The sequence below is a fragment of the Brachyhypopomus gauderio genome, chromosome 18 (assembly GCF_052324685.1).
Source record: "Brachyhypopomus gauderio isolate BG-103 chromosome 18, BGAUD_0.2, whole genome shotgun sequence".
Lineage (NCBI taxonomy): Eukaryota > Metazoa > Chordata > Actinopteri > Gymnotiformes > Hypopomidae > Brachyhypopomus > Brachyhypopomus gauderio.
In genome coordinates, this window is record NC_135228.1 from 16,512,237 (window position 1) to 16,537,425 (window position 25,189).

The 25,189-nt window shown below is 43.2% G+C and overlaps 2 protein-coding genes across 2 annotated transcripts; both read right to left on the minus strand.

Moving 5' to 3' along the window:
• Nucleotides 1-989: 989 nt before the first annotated feature.
• On the minus strand, nt 990-1,958 carry LOC143481512 (odorant receptor 131-2-like). The gene has a single exon (XM_076979551.1). The coding sequence runs from the start codon at nt 1,956-1,958 to the stop codon at nt 990-992; it is 969 nt and encodes a 322-aa protein (XP_076835666.1).
• A 15,326-nt stretch (nt 1,959-17,284) lies between these two features.
• LOC143481513 (odorant receptor 131-2-like) lies at nt 17,285-18,253 on the minus strand. The gene has a single exon (XM_076979552.1). It carries the CDS (start codon nt 18,251-18,253, stop codon nt 17,285-17,287), a length of 969 nt encoding a protein of 322 aa, XP_076835667.1.
• Nucleotides 18,254-25,189: the final 6,936 nt, after the last annotated feature.

The following is a 25,189-nucleotide window of genomic DNA, read 5'->3' on the forward strand; positions in this document are numbered from 1 at the left end:
ACTCCCCAGGAGTCTGGGGTGACCCCTAGCGAAAAGGGCAGGGGTCAGCTCCGAGCGAGGAGGTAGGTTCGGGAGGTGGTTGGTAGAAGCCGTGGCCGCACCCCAGTGTGGCGGCCTGCACACATCCACACCTGTGACGTTCGTTGGGCCATGTGCTCCCGGTCCGCACTCAGCGGTGGGGCTTAAGCGGCCTAATGGCCGGTTAGGGCGCGAGGGCCCTGTGACCGACAGGGGCGGGGTTATCGCCTTGTTGATGGCCCAGTCGGTCCAGGGTACCGCCCAGGAGGCGAGCTAACCTGTCTGTCTTTTTATGTTTTCAGCTCCAGGACTGCAGGGAACGGGTCCCTGCCTGGTCTGCGTCCTGTGACGAGGAGCTTTTATGTGTTTTGTGTTTCAGCTCAGGACGGCACGGAACGGGTCCCTGTCTTGTCCCCGCCCTCCCGCCCCTTTGTTGTGTTTTGTGTGCTGCCGCTGTAAGCCGCACATCCGGAGGGGAGTGCGGCTTTGGTGGGGGGGTCTGTCACGTTGTGGGGGGGCCCCCTGCCGGTCACCCCCGTTTACAGCGGCAGATGTCCTGTTTTTGGTCACGTGATGTTCGTCCCTCAGGTGGGCGGGACCCGTGATCCGTCTCACCTGAGGGTTGTTTGTTCGTCTATATATGTCTTGTCTTTGTACCAGTTGACTGCTGGTTATTATTTCCTTCATTTGGAACAATGCACGGGTTTTTGGTTTGCACACTTTCTATTAAACCATCCTCTTTCCCTGAGACTTGGCGTGATCGCTTCCTTTTTAGTTGCTCACACCTGCCCGTCACAACATCAAATTAGATTCATAATAATTACAGTAATCTTCATTACCATAAATATTTCATAATAAAAGATAGCAAGTTTGAATGTTAGTCAAAATTTTCTTGATAGTAGCAAAAATTGTATGTTAACCGAAAAGGTCTTCTGAAATAGCTTTACTGAACAACAAACTGCAGTAGTAATTCAGGGTACGTTGATTTTTGGTTTGAATTTTCTAGCACCATAGCAGAAGTAGTACATGAACAAGTGCCGTACAGCATCATCTCTCAGCCCGTAGATCAGTGGGCTGAGGAAACGAGGCAGAACCAGCATGAACAGGAAGTTCAGATAGCGCAGGTGTGTATAGAGAAAAACATCACTTACAGTCATTACATAAAGAGCTCGCTCGATGGCTCCATGCAAAAAAGAGGTTAGACACAGGCCCAACTGAATGAAATGCAGCAACACAGTCCTGTGAGATTTCTTAGCAGAGTCTTTGTTGGAAGAAACAGACCTGGCTGTGATCAAAATGCTGATGTAAGTAAACATGATGATCACTGTGACTGAAACAAAATAACACACACTGAATCCGTTGAATACATCAAGTTGCCATGGCTGCATGAATATTTGCTCTCGAATGCAATTTATCTGTATAGTGAAAAAGTCAGGGTCCATCACTGCTGCAAAGAGGACATCAACCAAAATGTTTATGCTGCCAAGGCACCAGATCAAACCAATGGCAAGGTAAGTCCTTTTCTGAGTGGCTATTTCAATGTGTCTCAGAGGGAAGCAAATAGCTACGTACCGCTCCAGTGACATCAAAGCCAGGTTTAACGGTGCATTATGAAATGTTGTAATGGTTAGAAAGATAATGAAGCAACAAGCAGCCTTTGCCAGTTTAAGGAGGGTCTGGGCCATGAGAAACAACAAACTGGTGAGCAGTAGGTGGACAGAGTCATTTAAAAGCATGTGGGCAAAGAGAATATAGCGTGGAGTCTCCTTAAAAATACATTTACACATCACAGCATAGAACATGATGCAGTTTACATATGTACAAAACATGATCAGTAATGTTGCAACGATAGATTTAGACACACCTGCCTCATTTGAATTCAATTTGGCCATTTGATCATATATCAAATCATTCACAGTGCTTTTGTTAGTACCTGCCATTGATTGCAGCAACAAAACAACATTTTCTACAGGAATCTGGTGAAGTCAAACTGCAAGCAGAATCAAGGTAATCAACAGAAATGTACTAAACACATGCAGAAATTTGCCCCCTCAAATTTGTCCCCTTAAGAGTGTAAAAATACTCTTAAAAAGCAAATATTATTATTTTTTGTATATTGAAGAGAATGCAGTCCTGTGTTGCTTTGTCCATTATGAGTTACAGAAGGTAAAGGTACTGGAGTTGTGAACATTTCAGGTCTGTGTCCAACATTTTATATTAGGCAGTGACATCACTGTCTCACTTCCTCCTTTGTAAAAAAAAATCCAAAAGTATTTTCAGGTGATTACATTGTACAGAAACAGTTTAATTGATTGATATTGTATTCTAATAACTATTTTATAACTATTCTAATACATTTGAACACATTTTGGGGGGTGGCGAGCGCACCTTCTGTCTGTCTGTCTGTTTGCTGGGTGCAGTTTGAGTCAGCAGAACACAGAGACGCTATTGGTATGTATTTTACCTCCTTCCTCACCTTGTGTTTGTATAAAAATGAGTTTATATTATTTATTATACTGATACTAGTTCATTTAACTTATAAAAATTAATCTTAGACAGAAAATCAATATGATTGCATGTGCATGGGTACACAAATGTATGATTCTTTGTCTTCCCTTTGAGGTTATCAACCTGCTTTGGTTTCAACGAGAGAATCAAATAAATGAGATGAAGTTGAGCTGAGTTGTTTCCTGCGTCCCCTGTGCCGAGCTTGTTAGAGTTCAGGCAGTCAAACCCCTTGATAACTCGACAGTTGATAGTTGATAGTTAATGAAGTTCTAACGATTGTTAATCAGTCTCTGCAACTGGGAGAATTCCCCAATTTTTTTTAAAACTGCAATGGTTAAACCACTATTAAAGATCTGAAATCTTGATTCCACAATTCTCAATAATTATCAACCTATATTTAACCTTTCTTTTCTTAGCAAAATCATTGAAAAAGTTGTGTCAATACAGTTGAATGATTATGTCAAAATAAATCAAATAAATGACACTTTTCAGTCTTATTTTAGAGCTCTCCACAGCACTGAAACAGCACTAGTTAAGGTCGTAAATTACTTCAAATTGAATAAGGATTCAGGCAAACTCTCTTTCTGCTAGATTTAAGCGCCGCTTTTGACACCGTTGATCATGAAATACTTCTTGATCGACTACAGAGCTGGGTAGGCCTTAGGGGCCTAGTCTTAGACTGGTTTAGATTGTATCTAATGGCGCATTTCCACTAGGGCCTGCTTGGCGCGGTACGGTTCGATACGGGTCGATTCGCAACGGAACGGTACGGTCGCGTTGTGTTTCCATTACAATGGGGAACCACCCCAATGTGGGTGGAGTCGCTGTTGGCGCGCGGGTTGTAGTGTCGTGACATCATTTGTATGCGACCACAACACCGGTCGATGCCCCTTAACACATAGCATTATTGTATCTTATTTATCTTTATCTTCATTATTGTATGTGGTTGCTCTAATTATTGATAATAATTTGGTATTACTCAAACAGGCTGAACACACCCTGCATAAAAAGCATCAGTCATACAATCAAATGAAATCAAACTTTATTATGAAATATAGATATTTAAAGTACAACATATGTAAATAATATAGTTATAGTATAAAAAAGTGCAAAAAGCAAATATATACGTATAGCTTTATATGAAATAAATATTTATAGTACTACAAGCAACATTTGTGTGCTTTTACTGGCGTCTGTCTCGCATGGTGTTCACAAGTTCGCCAAGCACCCAGAGGAAAGCCCGGTTGAAGGAAACATTTTCCGCCAACTCCGCTCGCCTCGTCAGTGGAAGGGGAATCTTGAACGTAAAAAATAACAAATATTAAACACAAGCATTCCCGTGAAAGCAACAACAATATAGCGTAACTGCACAAAATGTGTAGCACGTCATCGCTGCTCATGCTGTGTTTATGGCTACTAGCAACTAGCAAGGCTAAGAGCTAGCTATTGTACAGTAGTGACTGCGGTGGTAACATTAACTACAAACACAGCTCTAAATTCCTGCGTTTACAATAGATGCGTTCATATTACGTTCATATTACATCTTTTACGAGCCTAGTAGTAAAACTGAAATCACAATACACTCACCATTCTCCGTGGCCTCCAGCACTGACATTGTCCAGCACGTTTTCTCTTCCGTTACTGGCTGGCCGGTGATCGTATATGACATCCATTTGCTGGAACCATTTCCAGTCTTTGCGGTTTGCTCCGCTGCGTCCGTTATGGTCCTTCACCGCCCGGTAATCGCTTTTAAGCTTTTTTAGCTTGGACTGACCGGCACTGCTGAACGGACCGCTGGTAGCCATGAGTGGCCATTAGCGCGGAAACCTCGCTAAAAACCTTTACATTTCTAGTGGCCCCGTCCAGTTCGCCCTGGATTTTTTGATCGCTGATTATTAACAGAAAGGTTTGTACCTCGGCGTTTGACCAGGGAACAGACTTCGCTCCTTGGGTTTTAAAAATGGCTGAGGAGTCCATAGCATAGCGGAGGAGTCGCTCTCCTGACGCAACCTGTGACGACACTCCCTGGCCAATCAGTGTCATGCTGTTCCTCCACGTCACAGAATTGTACCGCTTCGGAACGGTTAGAACCTCGAGCGAGTCGGTACAAAAATAGTACCCGAAGGAGCCGGCTCACAGGGAACTGGTACTAATGGAAACACTCACAAGCCGTCGCGAATCGAACCGTACCGCGCCAAGTAGGCCCTAGTGGAAATGCGCCATAACTGGGCGTGATTACTATGTTGCATTAGGTACCTCTTCCTCCACACGTCAAAAAATGTGGCATCCCTCAAGGATCAATTATTGGGCCATTACTGTTCAACCTATATATGCTTTCGTTACCACATATCATTAACAAACATGGTATTAGTTACCATCAATATGCAGATGACACTCAACTTTACATTTCTCTAGAACCTAAAGCCCTAAAATCAATTTGCTCACTGTTTGACTGCATATACGATATACAGACATGGATGTCTGACAATTTTCTGCAATTAAATGAAGAGAAGACAGAGGTTCTTGTTCTTGGCAGTGATTCACAAAGGAATGATATCCAGACTTATTTAAATCAAATGAATCTGAATGCAAAACAATGTAGAACCTGGGCGTCACCTTTGATAATGAGCTCAGCTTCAAATCACACATCATGACTACATGCAAGACAGCTTATTTTCAATACTGTTGAACTCTTGTCTACTGCATGGCTTCTGGCATGGACACACTCCATCACGACATGTTCTTAAATTAAATAATTTCAGTAGTCCAGTATTCCTACTGTCTAAAAGGTTGGTCTTCAGTATTATGTTATGACAGTATTTACAGGAAACAACTAAGTTGCTACACTGCAGCTTTTAATATAAAATTTACAGATCCTTTAAATATTTATTGTGTCCCAGGTTGCTTCACAAACAACACAGATGATATTGTGTGAAATTAGTTGATAGAAAGGGTAAATCTTAGAGCCTCCTGCTAGAATGACTAGTTCAATATGGCGAAGACCTCTTTGAACGTCAATATCAAACACTGACCAAATGCATTGACCAGTATTCAGATATCACCATGATATTAGGTCCTCTGTATGGGGTAATCATTTGGCAGGGTTGTGTTGATGAGAAGGAAGTGGGAAAACATTCTCAGGTTGAGCATTATTGATTTGTCAAGCATCCCATGGTTCAGCCCAATTGTCTTATTACCTAAGCCAGATGGCTCATGAGGATTCTGTAATGACTTTTGTAAATCTGACTGGTACCTCTTGGCCTGAGTAGACAAGCTAATCAGTTTGCAGGGAGAAGCATGATTGCTTTAAACTCTGGACCTCACTATAGGTTACTGGCAGTTGACGGCATTCTTTTATCCCCTGGCATCATTGCCCATCACCTGGTGTCACAGTTCCAACAGTGACACTTAGACACGTGTTCGTTGTTTTGTTTTTGTTTTTGTTCTGCCCCTTGTTTCAGTTTTCCTCACCTTAATTGTCCCTTCATTATAAAAAAGAACAGCATCAAATCAAGCACCTAGGTCTTGCTTGAGAGAGGTCTCAGGCCAATTGTGAATCTCCTCTCTCGAACACTGCAAGTCTACTCATATTTATATGCGAGTTAAACAAAGAAGTTGTAGGGTGCCTCACATCTGTAAACCATCATACATATTGATAAGGTAAGACGAGTAGGGTAAGAAGGGTCTTAATACTTAGTATAAACAGAGACAGGGTAAGGGCCCACCAGACCTTTGACCCTTGGACTAGGGTCCTTTTCACCTAAGCCAAACCATATGTAAACCACATTCTTCAACCTCTTGTCCAGCTCAATTCACCATAAGCAAGAAGAGAAATGAATTTTAGACCAGTTAAAACACTACATAATGTATTACATAGGCACAGACACTACAGCACACACAAGGAATTTGGTTGCGGTTGATGGTGTCTCTCTAGTATTATCCAATGAGCTATGGTTTAGCTTAATGTTGTACAATAAACACCCGAAATACACAATATACAATACACAATATACAAATATACAAAATACTGTCAGTGCTGATTTGCTCCCGAGTCAGAACTAGGTGAAATGGTTATGCTGTTGCGCTTTCAGCCCTTCTCTACTCTTTCTCTGATCATGTGCCCGTTACAAGGTGTTTTGCCACCTTCCTCTCTCTTGCTCTTTCTCTTTTTCTCCTTTGCTTATTCGAGTTTCTATCTCCTGCGGCGCTTCCTGTCCCACCTCAAGTTTTTCCCCAACTATAATCATTCCTATCAGTTATACTTTTACTTTGGGAAGAGTTTTTTGTTTGTTGTGGCATTAGCCTGATACTTCCCCTGGCATCCTTAGTTCTATTTTGTTTTATGCGTTGAGTTTTCTGCATCTGTTGCACTTTTAAGTAGAAGAAGAAAGTTCTGTCATTTTCAGGTGATTTTATTGCCTCTCCACCGATCAAACCGGCTTCACGCCGCAGATCTTTTTTACTTTTTTTCCTTTCTCTCGGTGTGCACCCTCGTACTTTCACGGCACCTGTACAAAAGTGCCACTTGTTACGACCCGGCCTAGGCTACCAGATCCTAACAGGAAAAAGACGCAGAAATAATTATAAATAAAGAAAAATGTTTATTCGTAGCGGGACAATACAGACTTCAGGAGTTGATATGACCAAAGAAAAATAACAACTTCGAAACACAAACAGAATGGCTAACTTCCTATTTATCAGAAAAAAGAAAGAAAATATACAAAAACTTACCTTAACTCCCTAGCTGTAAACAGAGGACAAAATAGAACAAAAATAGCCTCAACTCCCTACGTCCCAACACGATCGTCAGAAGGAAGTGGTGTGACGACAGACAGCCAACGGGACGTCGACATCGTCGTTCCGGAGTGCGATTGGACGCGTTGCCTGGTGAAACACAACTACACAAGCACAGCGTGCGGCGCTCGCACATAGTGTGCCTTATGACAACCCTAGTGAATGATGGCATTTCTAGCCGTTTATCAAACACACAAGATTAACATAGTTGGGGGAGGTCCTGACTCCTCAAAAATGTAATGTCGACTCGACATTTGAAAACTGAAAACATTCTCTTTATTGGCATACATATACATACATTTGGTACCTATGCAAAACATTAAAGTAAGCCATGTCTGAGGAGGAATCACAAGTCCATTAAGATGGCAATTGGCAATAATCCACAATACAGCATGTATCTCCTCCTTCCCTGCTATATGTCTGCAGAAGATGTCTTTGGGCACGATAACAATCATCTGCTCCATCCACATTGTGGGGATCTGCATCTTTTGTGAGAGTAAGGTACTCCGAAAAGCCATAACTTACTATGTACACCAATATGCAATAAACAGGCCTGATTCACCCACTGAATTTTTTTTTTATAGAAACTCATTTCACAAGAACTAACCTCATGAGTATAATAAGCTGAACCACTAATTTTCCTATAGTATAACACTATTAAAAACTTACAATTTGGCTTAAACATATGATGTAGTAGGCTGACCTAACTGATGTGTAAAGACCCTCTCTGTCATCTCGTTCTGAAAGCATACTTTTTAGTTGGGGTCCGAACCACACCCTCCTTGTCACTGGACGCCGACTCGGAAGACTCTTCCTCCACCAGAGCTTGGTCCCCCTCGATGTTGCCATCCGTTGCCCTGACGTCCTCTGCTTCTGGTGTCAGGTGTAGGCTTGTGTCAACTTCTGTGTCCTGATCCTCATCTTCCTGTGTTTGATCCATGTTTGGATAAAACTCAGGTGCATCGGCCCTCAGTTGAATGTCCCTTGGAAGATTTGTCCCAGCTTGCAGTCCAGTGATAGATCTCCAATCTTTTTCATCTTCATCAGCTGTGCTGTTTTGCGCATCCACAAACTTTTGTTTTTTTGTATTCCATTTCTGTTTGGGCTCTCTTGGAGAATGCTCGACTGGAAGAAAATCACATGGTAACAGCAGGTTTCTGTGCAGGACTCGAAAACAGCCTTTTCCAGTTTCCGGTTTAACCTCATAAACTGGAATGTGTTTTCTCTGAACCACGCCATAGACTCGATCCTCCCAGAATGATTTCAGCCTCCCAGGTCCCTTTCCCTTTTCAGTTAAATTTCTGACTAGAACTCTTGATCCAGGCAGCAGCCTCTGTCATGTTTGCTCTCCACCTTTTGGCATAGTCTTTGTGGGATGAACTCTGCTCTCTTGTTTTGATGCCAAACATGAGATCAATGGGGAGTTTTGGACTATGGCCAAATAGCAGAAAATATGGTGCGAACCCTGTTGCTTCACTGCGTGTGCAGTTGTAGGAATGAACCACCTTTGACTTCCAATCTGCCTTTGCAGCTTCTGGTAAGTTTCTAAGCATGGACAGTAGGGTACGATTAAATCGTTCCACTTGACCATTCCCTTGTGGGTGGTATGGTGTTGTGTGGGACCCTTTAACGCTGCTGTACTCCTGAAGTACAGGGGTGAGTTTCCCGAAACGTTCGTAGCGCTAAGTACTTCTTAACCTCATACGTTTCATACGAGGTTACGAAGTACTTAGCGCTAAGAACGTTTTGGGAAACCCACCCCAGATGTGTAGGGAATCCAAACATGAGGGCAAAGTCACCAAATACTTTCTGTGCCGCAGTATAGGCAGCCTTGTTGCGACAAGGGTAAGCCTGGGCGAAACATGTAAAATGGTCCATTACTACCAAGATATATTCATATCCACCTTTAAATTTTTTAAGTCGATGGACACTAATTCAAACAGGTAGGTCGTAATGATCTTAGTGAGTGGTGCCCTGGTCTGCCTGTTAGGACATTTATTTTTCAACCAGCTACAAACCCGAGTGACATAGTGCTCCACGTCTCTCTGCATATGCAGCCAATAAAAATGTTTCCTGATGAGATGCATCACTCTCTCCACACTCAGGTGGCCCATCTCTTCATGCAGCTCCTTATAGACCAATTTGTGGAACTTTTTAGGCAAGAGTAGTTGTTCTCAGTTGGTTGTTTTTCTGAACAGCAGCCCATCAGCTCCCACATGCAACTTGTGTCTCTCCCTCACTACTGTAGTGCTACAATTTTGCTGTTGAGCCCTTTTCCCCCTTTAGGCCATCGTTTTGACCTCACATAATGGAGCACTGCTCCTATTACTGCATCCTCTTCTTGGGTCTCCTTCAGGACAGTGTTTGGTATATCTGCCACTTAACTGACTTCCTGCCTCCTTAATGAGAGTATTAATGATCACTGGGTAAAGCCATGACTCATCCTTTTGAGATTTTACAGAGGCTGACTGGGATACACTGTGCACCACTTCTGGAAGTACATCCTGTGTACAGTTGGTCACATATAGGCATACGCGAGAGGCCATCAGCATCCCTATTAGCTTTCCCAGGGCGGTACTTGATCACAAACTGGAAGTCAGCCAGTTCAGCCACCCACCTTTGCATTGTTGGATTCAACTTTGCTGTAGTAAGCACATACGTGAGAGGATTATTATCGGTATAGACAGTGAATGTCAGTGTGTAGTATAAATAGTCCCATTAATAGTCCCATTGCCCATTTCAGGGCAAGAAACTCCAACTTGCCTGAATGGAGGTGGTAATTCTTCTCAGGATGGGAAAGTGTTCTTGAGCCGTATGCAATAACTACTAGATTTCTCTGTTGCCACTGGTATAGCACAGCCCCAAGCCCCTTCTGTGAAGCATCACAGTACAATGAAAGGCTCTTCAAAGTCTGGATAACTTAATACTGGGGGCTGTGAGAGAAAGTTAATGAGCTGAATAAGGACAAGTTGATGCTCTGCAGACCAAATGATTACATGGGATGAGGGGAGTTGGGCTCCTCCACTTGGCTTTTTTTTCGCCCGTGGTGTTTGTTTTTGTTTTTCTTTCGCTTTGTTGTCATTGGCCAGAAGGTCATAGAGAGGTTTGCTATCCATGCCTGCACTGGGGCAATGTCAGTGGGATCCATAGTATAACCTTCTCGTGTGATAAATTTTCCCAGGAAACGCACCTGATTTTTTAATAACTTACATTTCCTGGGAGTAGGGCTGAACGATTAATTGCATTTGCGATAATCTCGTGATATTTTAAAACGCGATTCTCTAATCGCACAGGCTGCGATTTAAACTGGTCACGTGACTTGGGAGCGAGCCGAGGACGAACGGAGCAAACCCGAGCAGGAGGCATGGAGGTGGAGAAGTGAAGTTAACACAGCGCACTTTAACTTGTTGCACAATGGCTTCAGGCTCGACAGAAGCCGACACAACAAAGTCTAATACCAAAGAGGGGCTGCACATAAGTTGTGTGAAATTACTTTGGCTTTAAAAAAGATGCTGCTCAACGTCAGGTACTGTGCAAAACGTGGCTTGCTACTGTTGCTACGACGCGAGGTAACACTACAAACCTTCTTCAACATAAAAAAAAACATCACAAAGCCTTGATGTTTGATATTTGCAAGGCTAAAATGTCAACAACCAGTGCTGCATCTTCAACTACGCCAAGTACCAGCCGACAGGGATCACTGACCGAACCGTTTGAAAGTGTAACTCCTTATGGATATAATTGGAAGTGGCATGCTGAAATAACTCTGGCAGTAACGGAGTTCATAGCGAAAGACATGATGCCCATTAATATAGTGAACAAGCCCGGCTTCATGGCTTTGTTAAACACACTGGATATGCGCTACCAAATGCCCTCACGCACATATTTTAGCCAAGTTGCTATACCTGCAGGGTTGCCAACTCACGCATTGAGCGTCATAGACTAAAAAGTTACTAGTTTGCTCTGGCACCAACCACAGGCGATTGATTGCGATATAGTAATACTGAAATTTTGTCCATTTTACACCGCCCGATAATGTTCGCCACCCCCCCCCCCCCCCCCCCGTTAACAAACTACGTTATATGCTGCCCCCCCTCCTCCAAACAGAACAGTGGGGAAAAAATTGCATTTTAAATCGCAATCGCATTTTATTGATAAAAAATTGAAATTAGATTATTTTCCAAAATCGTTCAGCCCTACATGGGAGTCAACTTCACCCCATGGCTATGATCGCGGCGCAGCATCTCTCAGGTGTTGAAGGTGGTCCTCAAATGTCATCAGTCAGGACAGTTGTGGCCTGGTGGTTAGGGAACTGGTCTTGTGACCTGAGGGTCGTGGGTTCGATCCCCAGACCTGAGGCCATGACTGAGGTGCCCCTGAGCAAGGCCCTTAACCCTCAATTGCTCACTTGTATAAAAATGAGATAAAAATGTAAGTCGCTCTGGATAAGGGCATCTGCCAAATGCCATAAAATGTAAATAATCAAGATAAGGCAGACAAATTTCATCTCTCAATCCCCAAAAACACCCCTCCATTGACCTCTGGAATACTGCTGGTACTGAAGACAAACCAAAAGGGATTCTTACCCATTCAAACAGATCCCAGAGTGTAATATCAATCAATCAATCAAAGTTTATTTGTATAGCGCTTTTAACAACTCAAGTTGTCGCAAAGCAGCTTTACAGGGTTTACAAGGTTAACAATACTATGGGTCCAGAACCCTAATGAGCAAGCCAAAGGCGACAGTGGCGAGGAAAAACTCCCTATGATGGTGGGGAATAGGAAGAAACCTCGGGAGAACCAAGACTCAAAAGGGAACCCATCCTCCATTGGGCGGCCCGTTAACACACAAATACACAAGTCACACATAATTCACACAATCAGACTAGATAAAAGGTAGAATTGAAAGTTCTGGGTTTTGATATTGTCACTGTAAATGTCTGTTGATGAATGCCAGGCTTTCATTCCGTGTCGGAGCAGTGATGCTGGTATTGTAGGCTCCGACTGCAGTGTTACTCCCCAGGTGAACCCCGGTATCAGCACATCCACCGGCAGCCAGACCATCCCCCAGGTGCCTGCAGGTGCCTGTATCCAATTGTCTTGGGTAGAGCCATGCAAGAAGATAGATAATACAGACTGAGTGGACATGAATTTAAACCACCGTTGATTTAAATGTACGTAGCTCACGTGCCAGTGATCAGCATGTGGCTCCGGCAGACTAATCTATAGCAGCATAACTAAAGGGAGAGGTTCAGAGGTGACCACAGGCATGAGGGCTCACTGAGACATTGCTTTCCAGTCGAGTCATAGTCACAAATAGAGTGATGCCAAGACACAGCTGGATGACAGCATCAACATCTCAGATCACCAGAAATCTCAACGTCTGGGGGCCCCCAAGCCCCTACACCTTACAAGGGGAATTTTAGCTGAAGGCTTGACTAAACAGGTGAGTCTTAAGTCTAGATTTAAAGACTGGAACTGTGTCAGAGTCTCGGATTGGAGCTGGAAGGCTATTCCATAATTGAGGGGCTTTAAAAGAGAAAGCTCTGCCTCCGGCTGTAGTTTTACTAATTTTTGGAACTACGAGAAATCCAGCATTTTGGGAGCGCAAAGGGCGAGATGGGTTGTAGTAATCAAGACCATTTAACGCCTTATAGGTTAACAGGAGAACTTTAAATTCAATGCGATATTTAATCGGCAGCCAGTGTAGTGCGGCGAGAGTGGGACTAATATGATCGAATTTCCTAGCCTTGGTTAGGACTCTAGCTGCGGCATTTTGTACAAGTTGTAGCTTCTTTATGGACTGTTTAGAGCATCCAATTAGAAGACTATTACAGTAGTCCAATCTCGACGAGACAAAAGCATGAACTAGCTTCTCTGCATCAGCTAATGAAAGTAAGTGTCTCAGCTTGGCAATATTACGTAAATGGAAAAAGGCAGCCTTAGTGACATTGCATACATGTGTGTCAAATGAAAGATCAGAATCAATAGTGACACCTAAACTTTTTGCAGTAGATTTTGGTGTTACTGAAAAACCATCTAGGGTAAGGGGAATATCAGCCCAATTGCTTCTAACAGCTTTAGGCCCAAGAATCAGTACCTCAGTCTTGTCAGAATTTAGTTTAAGAAAATTAGACGCCATCTAGTTTTTAATATCCTGGACGCAGTTCTCAATCTTGAGAGTTGTGGTGGTATCATCTGGATTAGAAGATATATACAACTGAGTATCATCTGCGTAGCAATGGAAGCTAATACCATGCCTACGAATGATAGTGCCCAGTGGTAGCATATATAATGAGAATAATATGGGGCCCAGTACAGATCCTTGTGGGACACCATACTTTACTTTAGAATGCTCAGAGCATTCGTTATTTACTAGCACAAATTGGTAACGATCTGTCAGGTAGGACCTGAACCAGGAGAGTGCTTGACCTCTTATGCCAATGAGTGTCTCCAGTCTATTAAGTAGAATATTATGATCAATGGTGTCAAAAGCAGCACTGAGGTCTAGCAGTATGAGAAACGAAATGTGTCCTTTATCAGAGGATATTAAGAGATCATTCAGTACTTTAGTTAGTGCTGTTTCAGTGCTGTGATGAGCTCTAAATCCAGACTGAAATAACTCTAAGACATGTTCTGTCTGTAAGAAGGAAGAGAGTTGTGAAGAAACTACTTTCTCTAAAATTTTGGATATGAATGACAGATTAGAAATTGGCCTATAGTTGGACAGTTCTTGGGGGCTAAGACCAGGTTTTTTAATTAGCGGCTTGATGACCAAGTTTAAATGAACTGGGAACGTAGCCCAGGCTCAGAGAATAATTTATTATAGTAAACAATGGTTCTACATTGCTGTGCAGTAATTCTTTAAGTAGATGGGTTGGTACAGCATCTAGTATGCATGTGGAGGGTTTAGCAGATTTCACCAGTGAAATAAGCTCCTCATGACCAATTGGGGAGAAGGACTCTAACAGGGCATCAGAGCTGACCAGACAGCTGTCAAGGTGCATTGGCATGTTGACAGGCTCTGAGATAGCACTACTAATGTTTTCCCTAATTTTATCAATCTTATCATTAAAGAATTTCATAAAATTGTTACTGCTACACTCTAGTGGAATAAGAGAATTGTTTTGTTCATGACTCCTCGTAAGGCTGGAAACAGTTTTAAAAAGGAGTCCTGAATTGTTTTTATGTTTTTCTATTAAGGCCGATAAGTATAAGGACTTTGCCATATGGAGGGCATGCTTATATTCAATAAGGCTGCTTTTCCATGATAGTCTATACACTTCTAACTTCATATTTCGCCATTTACGTTCCAGGATCCGCGCGGCTCGTTTGAGGCTACGCGTGTGCTCATTGTACCATGGCGCTATTCTTCTCTCCGTGGCTCTCTTATATCGTAGTGGTGCGACTTTGTCTAAAGCTGTACGAAGGGAAGTCTCGACGTGCTCGGTGAAACGCTCTAGTCCTTCCGGAGCTACAAGTGGATCAGTGTTTGTCAGACCCGGTAAAATATCAGTGAGCGCGGCTATGGTGCTGGGTGTTATAGCTCGTTTAATTTGATAGCGAGGTGGCCGATGAACACAGTCAGTTAAACACAACTCGTATGTTATGAGGCTGTGGTCAGAAACAGCCTCACTCTGAGGAAGAATTGCTAAACTGGATATGTCAATACCAAATGACAAGACCAAGTCTAAAGTATGACTACAGTTATGCGTAGGACCCACCACATTCTGAGTGATACCCATTGAATCAAGAATTGCTTGAAAATGAATGCTAAAAGAGTCACACCGATTTTCAAAAATAATAAAAGCAGTTTATTTTATCTGGCTTTATCCTGGCTTATCTCCAGGGTTTCCTCACCTCACATCGCACTGTTCACCTTTATCCTCTTCCTGACAGTTCCTGCAGCCGCGTCTTCTGCTTGGTCGTAGGTTGTAGTAGGTTTGGGGCGACTCCCGAATCGCCTTCTTTATCTCCTCCATTTCACCTTTTAGCCGTGTTACCATATCCAGCAGATCAGATCCCTCTTGGTGAACGGTTAGTGGAGTTTTTGTTGTTTTACTTTATGTAGCTGGATGTTCTTGACCACCTACGGCACCCATTATTGGCTTGAGGACTGGCTGTGCATCCACCTGAAGTTCCCTGATGTTGGGTTCCTTCGTTTGACTTTTTTTACTTCTGAGGCCGTTCTCATTCCAGACTGGCTGCTGCATTTGTTTTTGTTATTAGCACATCATCAGTGACCACTGGATCATCCAAGAATTTCTTCAGTTGGTATTTCACACCATCGCTAAGGAGTCCTGTCTCCACAGCCCTCAGAAACTTTCTTTGAATAAGTTCAGAGCTGTACTGCTCCTCAGAACCAGGCTCTTTGGATGACATCAGGAGTCTTTCTTTTAACTCAGTGTTCTTTTAAAACAGAAAGTTCTGCAGTGACTCGTTGCTGTCCTGTGTGATGTTTATGAGGCAGTTGTACAGGTCAGTTGAGCTGTCCTTGTAATGTCCCCGTGATTGTGCGCAGTTGTGACAGGGTAAGGTCTGACTTGATCTCCCAGCATATCACACAGCCTGGACTCACTGTTCTGACCACAGCCTCGATAATTTCAGATTCACTGTTTTTTTCTTTAAGCCCATGTCAGTATAGTGAATGAGGTTGGAAAATGACAACTTGTCCCGCTGTCCCCTCTCCCCAATTTGACCATTTATTCTAAATTCTCTCCTAATGGTCAATTCTGGTGGCAGCTTGTGGCCGGCCCGTAACTTTAGTTGTTAACTTGGCTATCTCTTCTTCCAGCATTTTAGCTGAGTCTTTAAAACTTTGTTGAAGAGCCACATACTGTTGTTGTAAGCTAACCAGTGTCTCTGCATTTTGATTGGTGATAACTTCTACGATCAGTGACTCTCGGTGCGCACCCTCGTACTTTCGCGCCACCTGTTTTGCCACCTCGTGACACAAAAGTGCCACTACATGCAAAATGCAACTGAAGGTTCAAAGCACAGTACAAAGCATTTCTAGTCGTTTATCATACACACAAAATTAACATCAGGGAGAGGACTCCACCGCCAAAAGTGTGTTTTTCCCCACACAAACTCTCACAGTTTTTACATGCAGAGTGTAGGCTACTCATCGGTACCACCGTTTTACAAAAACAATACACAATATACAATGCAATACAGATCTGGGAAGATGAGGTAATAATAATAAGAGTGTGTCTTGAAGAAACATTGCAACAACAAAGTTTGTACATATTGGCTGTTAATAAATAAATACATTTATTTGTTATGATCATAATTTTTACAGGATGCACAGATCTACTGTTCTTTTGTGTCTCCTGAAATGCCGTACATATTGCTGAAATAGAGTTGCCCTGCTATGTTATATCCTTTTTCATTTTACATCTTGAAAATAAATGGAAAATAATCATCCATGGAAAATAAAAAAAGGACGTTTGAACCACTGCTTCATTACTGTTCATCATTTGTGTTGATGAACTAGACAACCCCTCTTTCATCAGCTTTACATCAGTTGCAAGTTTTTCACACAAGTGTCAACAAAAACTGTTAAATGTAAAAACCTAAATGTAGTAGTCTGGTAGATCAATTGATTGTTTGCAGTTGTTTTCAATGTAAAATGTGACTAATCATTCATATTAATATATATATATATATATATATATATATATATATATATATATATATATATATATATATATATATATGCCTGCTGACTTGTTAATAGCAGCTTATAATTTATTTGACAAGGTCTAACAATTTAATTTGCACTGAAACAAGCACATCAAATTAGATTCATAATATACAGTAATCTTTATCAGCATAAATATATTTTCTTGATAGTAGCAAAAATAGTATGTTAACTGAAAAGGTCTTCTGGGTCTTCTGAAATGAAGGCTATATGCATAAAATATCCATATAGCTTTACTGAACAAAAAACAGCAGTAGTAATTCAGGATACATTGACTTTTGGTTTGAATTTTCTAGTACCATAACAGAAGTAGTACATGAACAAGGGTCGTACAGCATCATCTCTCAGCCCGTAGATCAGTGGGCTGAGGAAACGAGGCAGAACCAGCACGAACAGGAAGTTCAGATAGCGCAGGTGTGTATAGAGAACAACATCATTTACAGTCATTACATAAAGAGCTCGCTCGATGGTTCCATACAAAAAAGAGGTTAGGCACAGGCCCAACTGAATGAAATGCAGCAACACAGTCCTGAGGGATTTCTTAGCAGAGTCTTTGTTGGAAGAAACAGACCTGGCTGTGATCAAAATGCCGATGTAAGTAAACATGATGATCACTGTGACTGACACAAAATAAAACACATTGAATCCATTGTATACATCAACTTGCCATGGCTTCATGAATATCTGATCTCGAATGCAACTTATCTGTATAGTGAAAAAGTTAGGGTCCATCACTGCTACAAAAAGGACATCAACCAAAATGTTAATGCTGCCAAGGCACCAGATAAAACCAATGGCAAGGTAAGTCCTTTTCTGAGTGGCTATTTCAATGTGTCTCAGAGGGAAGCAAATAGCTACGTACCGCTCCAGTGACATCAAAGCCAGGTTTAACGGTGCATTATGAAATGTTGTAATGGTTAGAAAAATTATGAAGGAACAAGCAGCCTTTGCCAGTTTAAGGAGGGCCTGGGCCATGAGATAGAGCAAACTGGTGAGCAGCAGGTAGACATAGTCATTGAAAAGCATGTGGGCAAAGAGAATATAGCGTGGAGTCTCCTTAAAAGTGCGCTTACACATCAGAGCATAGAACATGATGCAGTTTACATATGTACAAAACATGATCAGTAATGTTGCAACCATATATTTAGACACACCTGCGTCATTTGAATTCACTTTGAACAGTTGATTATATATCAAATCATTCACAGTGCTTTTGTTAGTACCTGCCATTGATTACAGCAACAAAACAAAACAACCTAGTACTATTTCTACAGAAATCTGGTGAGGCCAAACTGCAAGCAGAATCAAGGTAATCAACAGAAATGTACTAAAACACGCAGAAATTTGCTAAGAGTGTGAAAACACTCTTAAAAAGCGAAGAGGATTGTTTGTATATCCCAGAGAATGCAGTCCTGTGTTGCTTCGTCCATTATGAGTTACAGTAGTTAAAGATACTGGAGTTGTGAGCATTTTAGGTGTGTGTCCGACATTTTATATTAGGCAGTGACATCACTATCTCATTTCCTCCTTGGTAAAAAAAAAAAACTTCAAGTGATTGGTCTTTTCAGGTGATTACACTGTACAGAAACAGTTTAATTAGTTGGTATTGTATTCTCAATAACTATAATGATATAGGGCAATAACAGTACCATTCAAAATTTCAGGAAACAGCTGACAAAATGTTTTTAAGTAAAAAAAAATATTAGAAAGTCCCTACCTCTCAATATTGGATTGTGTAATGCATCGGCTAGTAACTCCGTATATATGAAAGCTGTCATGGTGGGGAGGCCAGGTCGCCGCCAGAGGGCGCGTGTATCCTCTCACACAGTTTCTCAACACACACCCCGAGCACCAAACCACTCCTACCGTCCCGTTCACCAGAGTATTAGCACATGTTCCCCATTAGGTTTATGGAAGTTATTCTCTGTCAATATTCAAATGAAAATGTAATACGCATTTACATTTACATGTTCCACTCTTACAAGCAACTTTGAGCTCAAAATTCAAATTCAAATGCAATAATTCCATTTACATTTGTAATGTGATAGACGTCTATTCATATTTCATTTACACATACATTTTGATGCTTTATATGTGTCTTTATTGAAATGAAAATGTATTTCCCGATTTGAAATATAAAGTTCATGTGATCATGCAAAGGTTGTATCAAAATTATAATTAAAATGCTATTCGCTTAATATGCTTTGCATTTCGTGATAACGCGTTTGAAACATAATTTTCAACCTCACCACCAGGCTAAAAAGATGTCAATATTCAAATGTTAATGGAGAAATAGCGCCACCCCTGTTTGCAATAACATTACGATACCAACAGCGCTCAAAATGTGTCAAAACGCATCTTGAAAATGCAGATTGCATTTTCATTTCCATGGTATTCCACTATAGTCAAATTATAGTCAAATTAGATCCCATCAGCCTTCCAATCAGATTCCACAGCCCTCCACTTTATTCAGCCAATCGGGTTCCCCTTTCCACCTCAGGGAGCCAATCAGGACGGGACTAAAGCACGCTCAGCACAGAGCCATATAGTTTCTGGCTCTGGCTCAGCAGTACAGGCGAGTTTTTGGTCTTGATTTATGATCCCTAATGCCAGGTTCACACTGCACGACTTTTCAGTCGTCAGGTTTTTGTGCCGTTCGCACTACATGACTGGTTGTGCTGTAATCGCGAGTCTTTCAGTTGTTGTGGCTTTCACACTACATGACAGATCGGCGACGCGGGCTCACGAATTACACGACTGGGGAACCGCCGACTCATCTGGCTGCCGTCCAAAAACAGGAGAACACGAAAACGAAACTCGCGAGAACCAGCAACACCACATAAAGAAAAAAAACAATGTACATGTACTCCACATTTTCGTTATTATTATTATAATTTACCGTTTAAACACTCCATAGTCCCAAGCTGCCAGAATTATTTCATCTCTCCGTTGCAGTGAACATAGATATAATCAATCGCACTATTTCTCCAGTGCTGTCACAATAACACAATAACTTAATAACGTGTTGTAGTAAAGTTGTAAGAAAGGTGAGGATTGTGTGTTTGCTGGGTTACTGTTTTGAAAGCATTCTTGAAAGTTTTTTACATTCTTCAGAGGTATCTTCAGCGGTGCCGCGGTTCTCTCTCTGCGTTCCCATTGACTGTAGCTAGACGCTTTTCCCATTGGCTGTAGCTAGACGCTGCTGCCGACTCTCAGTCACCGACTGGGCTAGGTATTAAACATGCTAGATATCTGCCTGCGATGAGTCGGCGACCACTCGGCGACGGCTCGGCGAGCGTCTTTCAGCAGTTCACACTACACGACTGAGCGAGCGCCGAGTGATCGCCGATTTGCCTCCGACCACAGTTTCTGTCGGCGATCTACAAAAAACAGTTGGCGACTGAAAAACCAGCCTAAAATCGTGTAGTGTGAACCGGGCATAAGGTGTAGTCTGAGACCTAGGCAAACTATAACGTAGAGGAAAAGAACTCGTACGAAAGACAGACCAAAGAATAAAAAACGTATGAACACTCGATTAAACAAACACAATCTATGAATCCCAAAGGTATAGTCTGAGACTAGGGAAAGGCATGAAACGTAGACAACGGAAGCTTATACTAAGGACTTACCAAGGCATGAAAACATAAGGACCACTCGACTCAAACAAGGACAATCTATGAACCCACAAGGTGTAGTATGGAGTGAGATTACGGTCTTTAATATGACTGTGCATTCACACCGAGAGCGACACGACGACCGGAAGTCATTCATTTTCAATGAGAGTGAGCAGCGACGCGACGCGGCGCGACGCGAAGTGAGCGATTCGAGCGACGCGAACAAGTTGAGCTTGGCTCAACTTTATGCAAATGAGCAGTGACGCGCGGCGGCGACTACCAATCAGAAAGTATGTTTGCACCCTCCTCCGAAACCGCACCTCTGACTTTGGTTCCTACTGATTATTTGTTCCGATTGCAAAATGGAGGAGAGATTAATAGTGGCTGTCTCTGGATGTCCCGCACTTTACGATGTTTATTTTTGGAGGGAATACTGTTCATTTGTTAAAAAATATCTGCAATAAATTAGCGTATACCCTATTATTGGTTATGATTTTTTAAATTCCTGTTTGATCTTCGGGTCTGGGGTAAAAAGTAAAAAAAATACATAAACATTTTAGGTTTATATACTATGTGTTTTATACACACACTATGTTTTATACACGCACTCCTTTATAATCGTGTGTCCTGTAATCAATAGATTAAAATAAATACTGCGTCCTGCTTTAAAAACGTGATTTGCATATCTGTCATGTGCTGCATGCAGGCGTGATGCACGCGACGCGATGCTGGCGACTCGGCGACGGAGAGCGATTTTATCGCTTTCGGTGTGAACGCACAGTGAGAGCGCAAAGATAAGATTCAATCAAGCAAGTCAGACACACTGAGCACGCAAAATCAAGAAAACCGAGCGCTGTTAAGTGCGCTCACTTCCCTGTTTTCAGCGCGCGTTTCAGTTTTTTGCTCGCTTCTAAAATGTCTGCTTGCGTCATGATTACAAGTACGTTACAGATCAAGTCTTGGTAGAGGATTACCTGCGGGTTCAGGTAATCATGCCGCGTCTGTGGCATTAACCAGACTAAACAGGGACGCTGGGGGATTCTGGATAACATCACTCATCGAGGCATTACCGCTTTATAACTTTAAAAATACGACAGCACAAATGTTTATTTAAATAAACCAGCATTAACGAGCAGAAATGGTTTTCTGTCACAGCGCTCAATTTGGCAATAACAGTCACATCAGCGCCAGATAAGGCTGATATGTCTGCCACTTGATCGATTAACATTTCACACTAATGTAGTGTAAATTCACCATAAGGACTCGTCTGCTACCCTTTGAATTAATCTAATGAGCGCTTCTGCGACCATGTCTAAAAAAAACTCGCCTGTACTGCTGCGCGTGCTGTAGTCCAGTCCTGATTGGCTGCCCGATGTGGAAAGCTGTGGAACCTGATTGGCTGAATAAAGTGAAGCCGTGGAATCTAATTTGACTATAATTTGACTTTAGTGGAAGACCATGGAAATGAAAATGCAATCTGCTCGGATTGCACTTTCAAAATGCATTTTGACACAGTTTGAGCGCTGTTGGTATCGTATTGTTAGTGCAAACAGGAGAGGCGCTATTTCTCCATTAACGTTTGAATATTGACATCTTTTTAGCATGGTGGTGAGGTTGAAAATTAAGTTTCAAACGTGTTATCACGAAATGCAAAGCATATTAAGCGAATAGCATTGTAAGGAATGCCACCTGATCTTCCCTAACTAGCCTCACCTGCCCCTCATTACCACGCCCCCTTTCAGTCACACTTATACACCTTCCCCAGCACGTCTCAGTCGCGAAGTATTGCCGACTCATGCCGCGTACCAAGCCGTTCTATTACCTGTCTGCTTTCCTGTGTTCTGACCCTCGCTTACGTCCCCGACCTTGTCTCCTGCCTAGTCCCTCTGTACCTCCTAACTTCTGCTCCCCCGGTATGACCCTGGACCGTCCTGACCACGCCAAGAACACGCTGTTACTTATCCTAGTACTCGTGATTCCCCTGCCTGTTTCTGTACCAGCATCTCATTTCAATAAAAGCGGTGTTCTTCCGCATTTGGATCCCTCTCTGCCTGGTCAATTCGTAACAGAAATACTTCGCCTTGACATGGATCCAGCAGAAGTAACAATCGCGACTCTCACCGAAACGGTCCGCCAGCTCACGGATATCATACGGAGTCAAGGAATCAACATCGCTGCCCTCCAGGAAGCTGTCCGCCTGGTCACAACCTCTGCTTCTACCTCCGTGAGTGTTCCAGCGGCAGAACCTGAGCGATACGATGGATCTCCTGATCGCTGTCGAAATTTCCTCATGCAATGTTCCATATACTTCACGCATCATCCAGCCCGGTTCCAGGCCGAGTTACAGAGAGTCCACTTTATCCTTTCGTTCCTCACGGGAGTAGCAGGTGCCTGGGGTACAGCGTTGTGGGAAAGCCAAGACCCTGCCCTCCAGTCGGAGAGTCAGTTCACCGCAGTACTCAGGGCTGTTTTCGATCATCCCGCAGACGGACGTGATGTGGGAGACCGGCTCTACGAGATTAAACAGGAACAACGTAGTGCTGCTGAGTATGCGAGAGAGTTTCGTACGCTGGCTGCAGGAAGCGGTTGGAGTGACTCGGCCTTAAAAACAGTGTTCCGCCGCGGTCTGCGAAATGACATTCAGGTTGAACTCGCTTGCCGAAGTGAAGCCCTCACCTTGTCTGAGTTCATTCAAGCGTCCATTAACGTTGACAAATTGTTATTGACCTACCGCTCCAGTAATACCAACGTCCCTGTCATTGCGTCCTGTGCGCCACCTTCCCATGTACGTGATCCGAGTCTTCAGACGACAGACGAGTTTGTGCAGCTTGGCAGGTCCCCACTAACATGTCAGCCATTCCTGCCTATTAAAAAATACAGTCAAGTTAGCTTACCCGTACTAATATCTTGGGGTGGCATAGATACAAACCTGTCTGCTTTAGTGGATTCGGGAGCAGCAGGCAATTTCATAGATCAGGACCTCGCCTACCACTTACACCTCCCCACTGTACCTGTAGATCCTCCCTTGAGAATAAATTCACTGAATGGGCAGCCTATAGGAGAGGGTGTGATTACACTCCGTACCTGCCCCGTGGAGCTACGTGTAGGTCTGTTCCACAGTGAAACGAGAGAGTTCTTCCTCATATCCACGCCCCGAGACCCCATCATACTCGGGTTTCCATGGCTGTCCATGCACGACCCTGAAATCTCCTGGAAAAAACGAGAACTCGTACGGTGGAAGGACAGTTGTCTTAGCAAGTGCATTCACCTACCACTCCGGTCATCCTTGGTGGAAAGCCCAGACACACCTCTCTCTGACGTCATCCCCACTCAGTATCGTGCATTTGCGGACATCTTCAACAAGGACAGTGCCTGTCGTCTGCCTCCTCATCGTCCCTGTGATTGCGCAATCGACCTCCTGCCTGGAGCCCCCTTACCTCGTAAAACGAAACCTTACCCTCTATCACGCCCTGAAGATCTGGCGATGGAGTCCAACGTCACCGAGGCTCTGCAGAAGGGGTTCATTCGACCATCCACCTCCCCGGTTGCTGCTGGTTTCTTCTTCGTAGAGAAAAAGGATGGGGGATTACGCCCTTGTATAGACTATCGTGCCCTAAACGCAGTCACATCGAAATATGCCTACCCTCTCCCCTTTATCACTGCTTCGCAAGAGCGCTTGATGGGAGCGAACATCTTCACCAAGCTAGATTTACGCAGCGCTTACAACTTGGTCCGTATTCGGGAGGGCGATGAGTGGAAAACTGCCTTTGTTACCGCCAGAGGGCATTATGAGTATCTTGTCATGCCATATGGACTAACTAACAGCCCCGCCGTATTCCAAGCATTTATGGATTGCCCGAAGAAATCGTCTCCGATAGGGGCACGCAGTTTACATCTCGGGTTTGGAAACAATTCTGCAAACTTCTTGGTATTACTGTCAGCCTGACGTCAGGCTACCACCCCCAGTCTAACGGAGAGGTTGAGCGTTACAATCAGGAGTTAGGGAGGTTTCTCCGACAATATTGCGTTTCTCAGCACGACTGGCACAAATACCTCCCGTGGGCAGAGTATGCTCGGAATTCTATTGTACACACCACTACCAAACTCACGCCTTTTCAATGTGTATATGGTTACCAACCTGCGTTTTTCCCATGGGACAAAACACCTGATGTCCCAGCCCTAGACGAGTGGTTTATAAACACAGTGCCCGCACCTGGGAACTAGCACATGTACATTTGCGACGCGCTCTACATACACGCAGGCTCAACGCGAACCGTCGTCGTCTCCCAGCGTTGATTTACCACCCAGGACAGAGAGTATGGCTGTCGACACAGAATCTCAACCTAAAGCAACGGAGCAAAAAACCATTTAAAGTCCTCAGCAGAGTTAATGCAGTTACCTATAAACTCCTTTTACCATCACATTACCGTATTAACCCTGTCTTCCATGTCTCTCTCCTGAAGCCGGTTCACTACAGCCCGTTCACCGTACCCCGTGTCTGCTAAACCTCCTGACCCTCTGGAGATCGACGGTCGTCCGGCATACATCGTCC

Bases quoted from the DNA above. Each gene is read 5' to 3' on its own strand.
- LOC143481512 (XM_076979551.1), bottom strand. From the start codon at position 1,958: ATGGCAGGTACTAACAAAAGCACTGTGAATGATTTGATATATGATCAA.
- LOC143481513 (XM_076979552.1), bottom strand. From the start codon at position 18,253: ATGGCAGGTACTAACAAAAGCACTGTGAATGATTTGATATATAATCAA.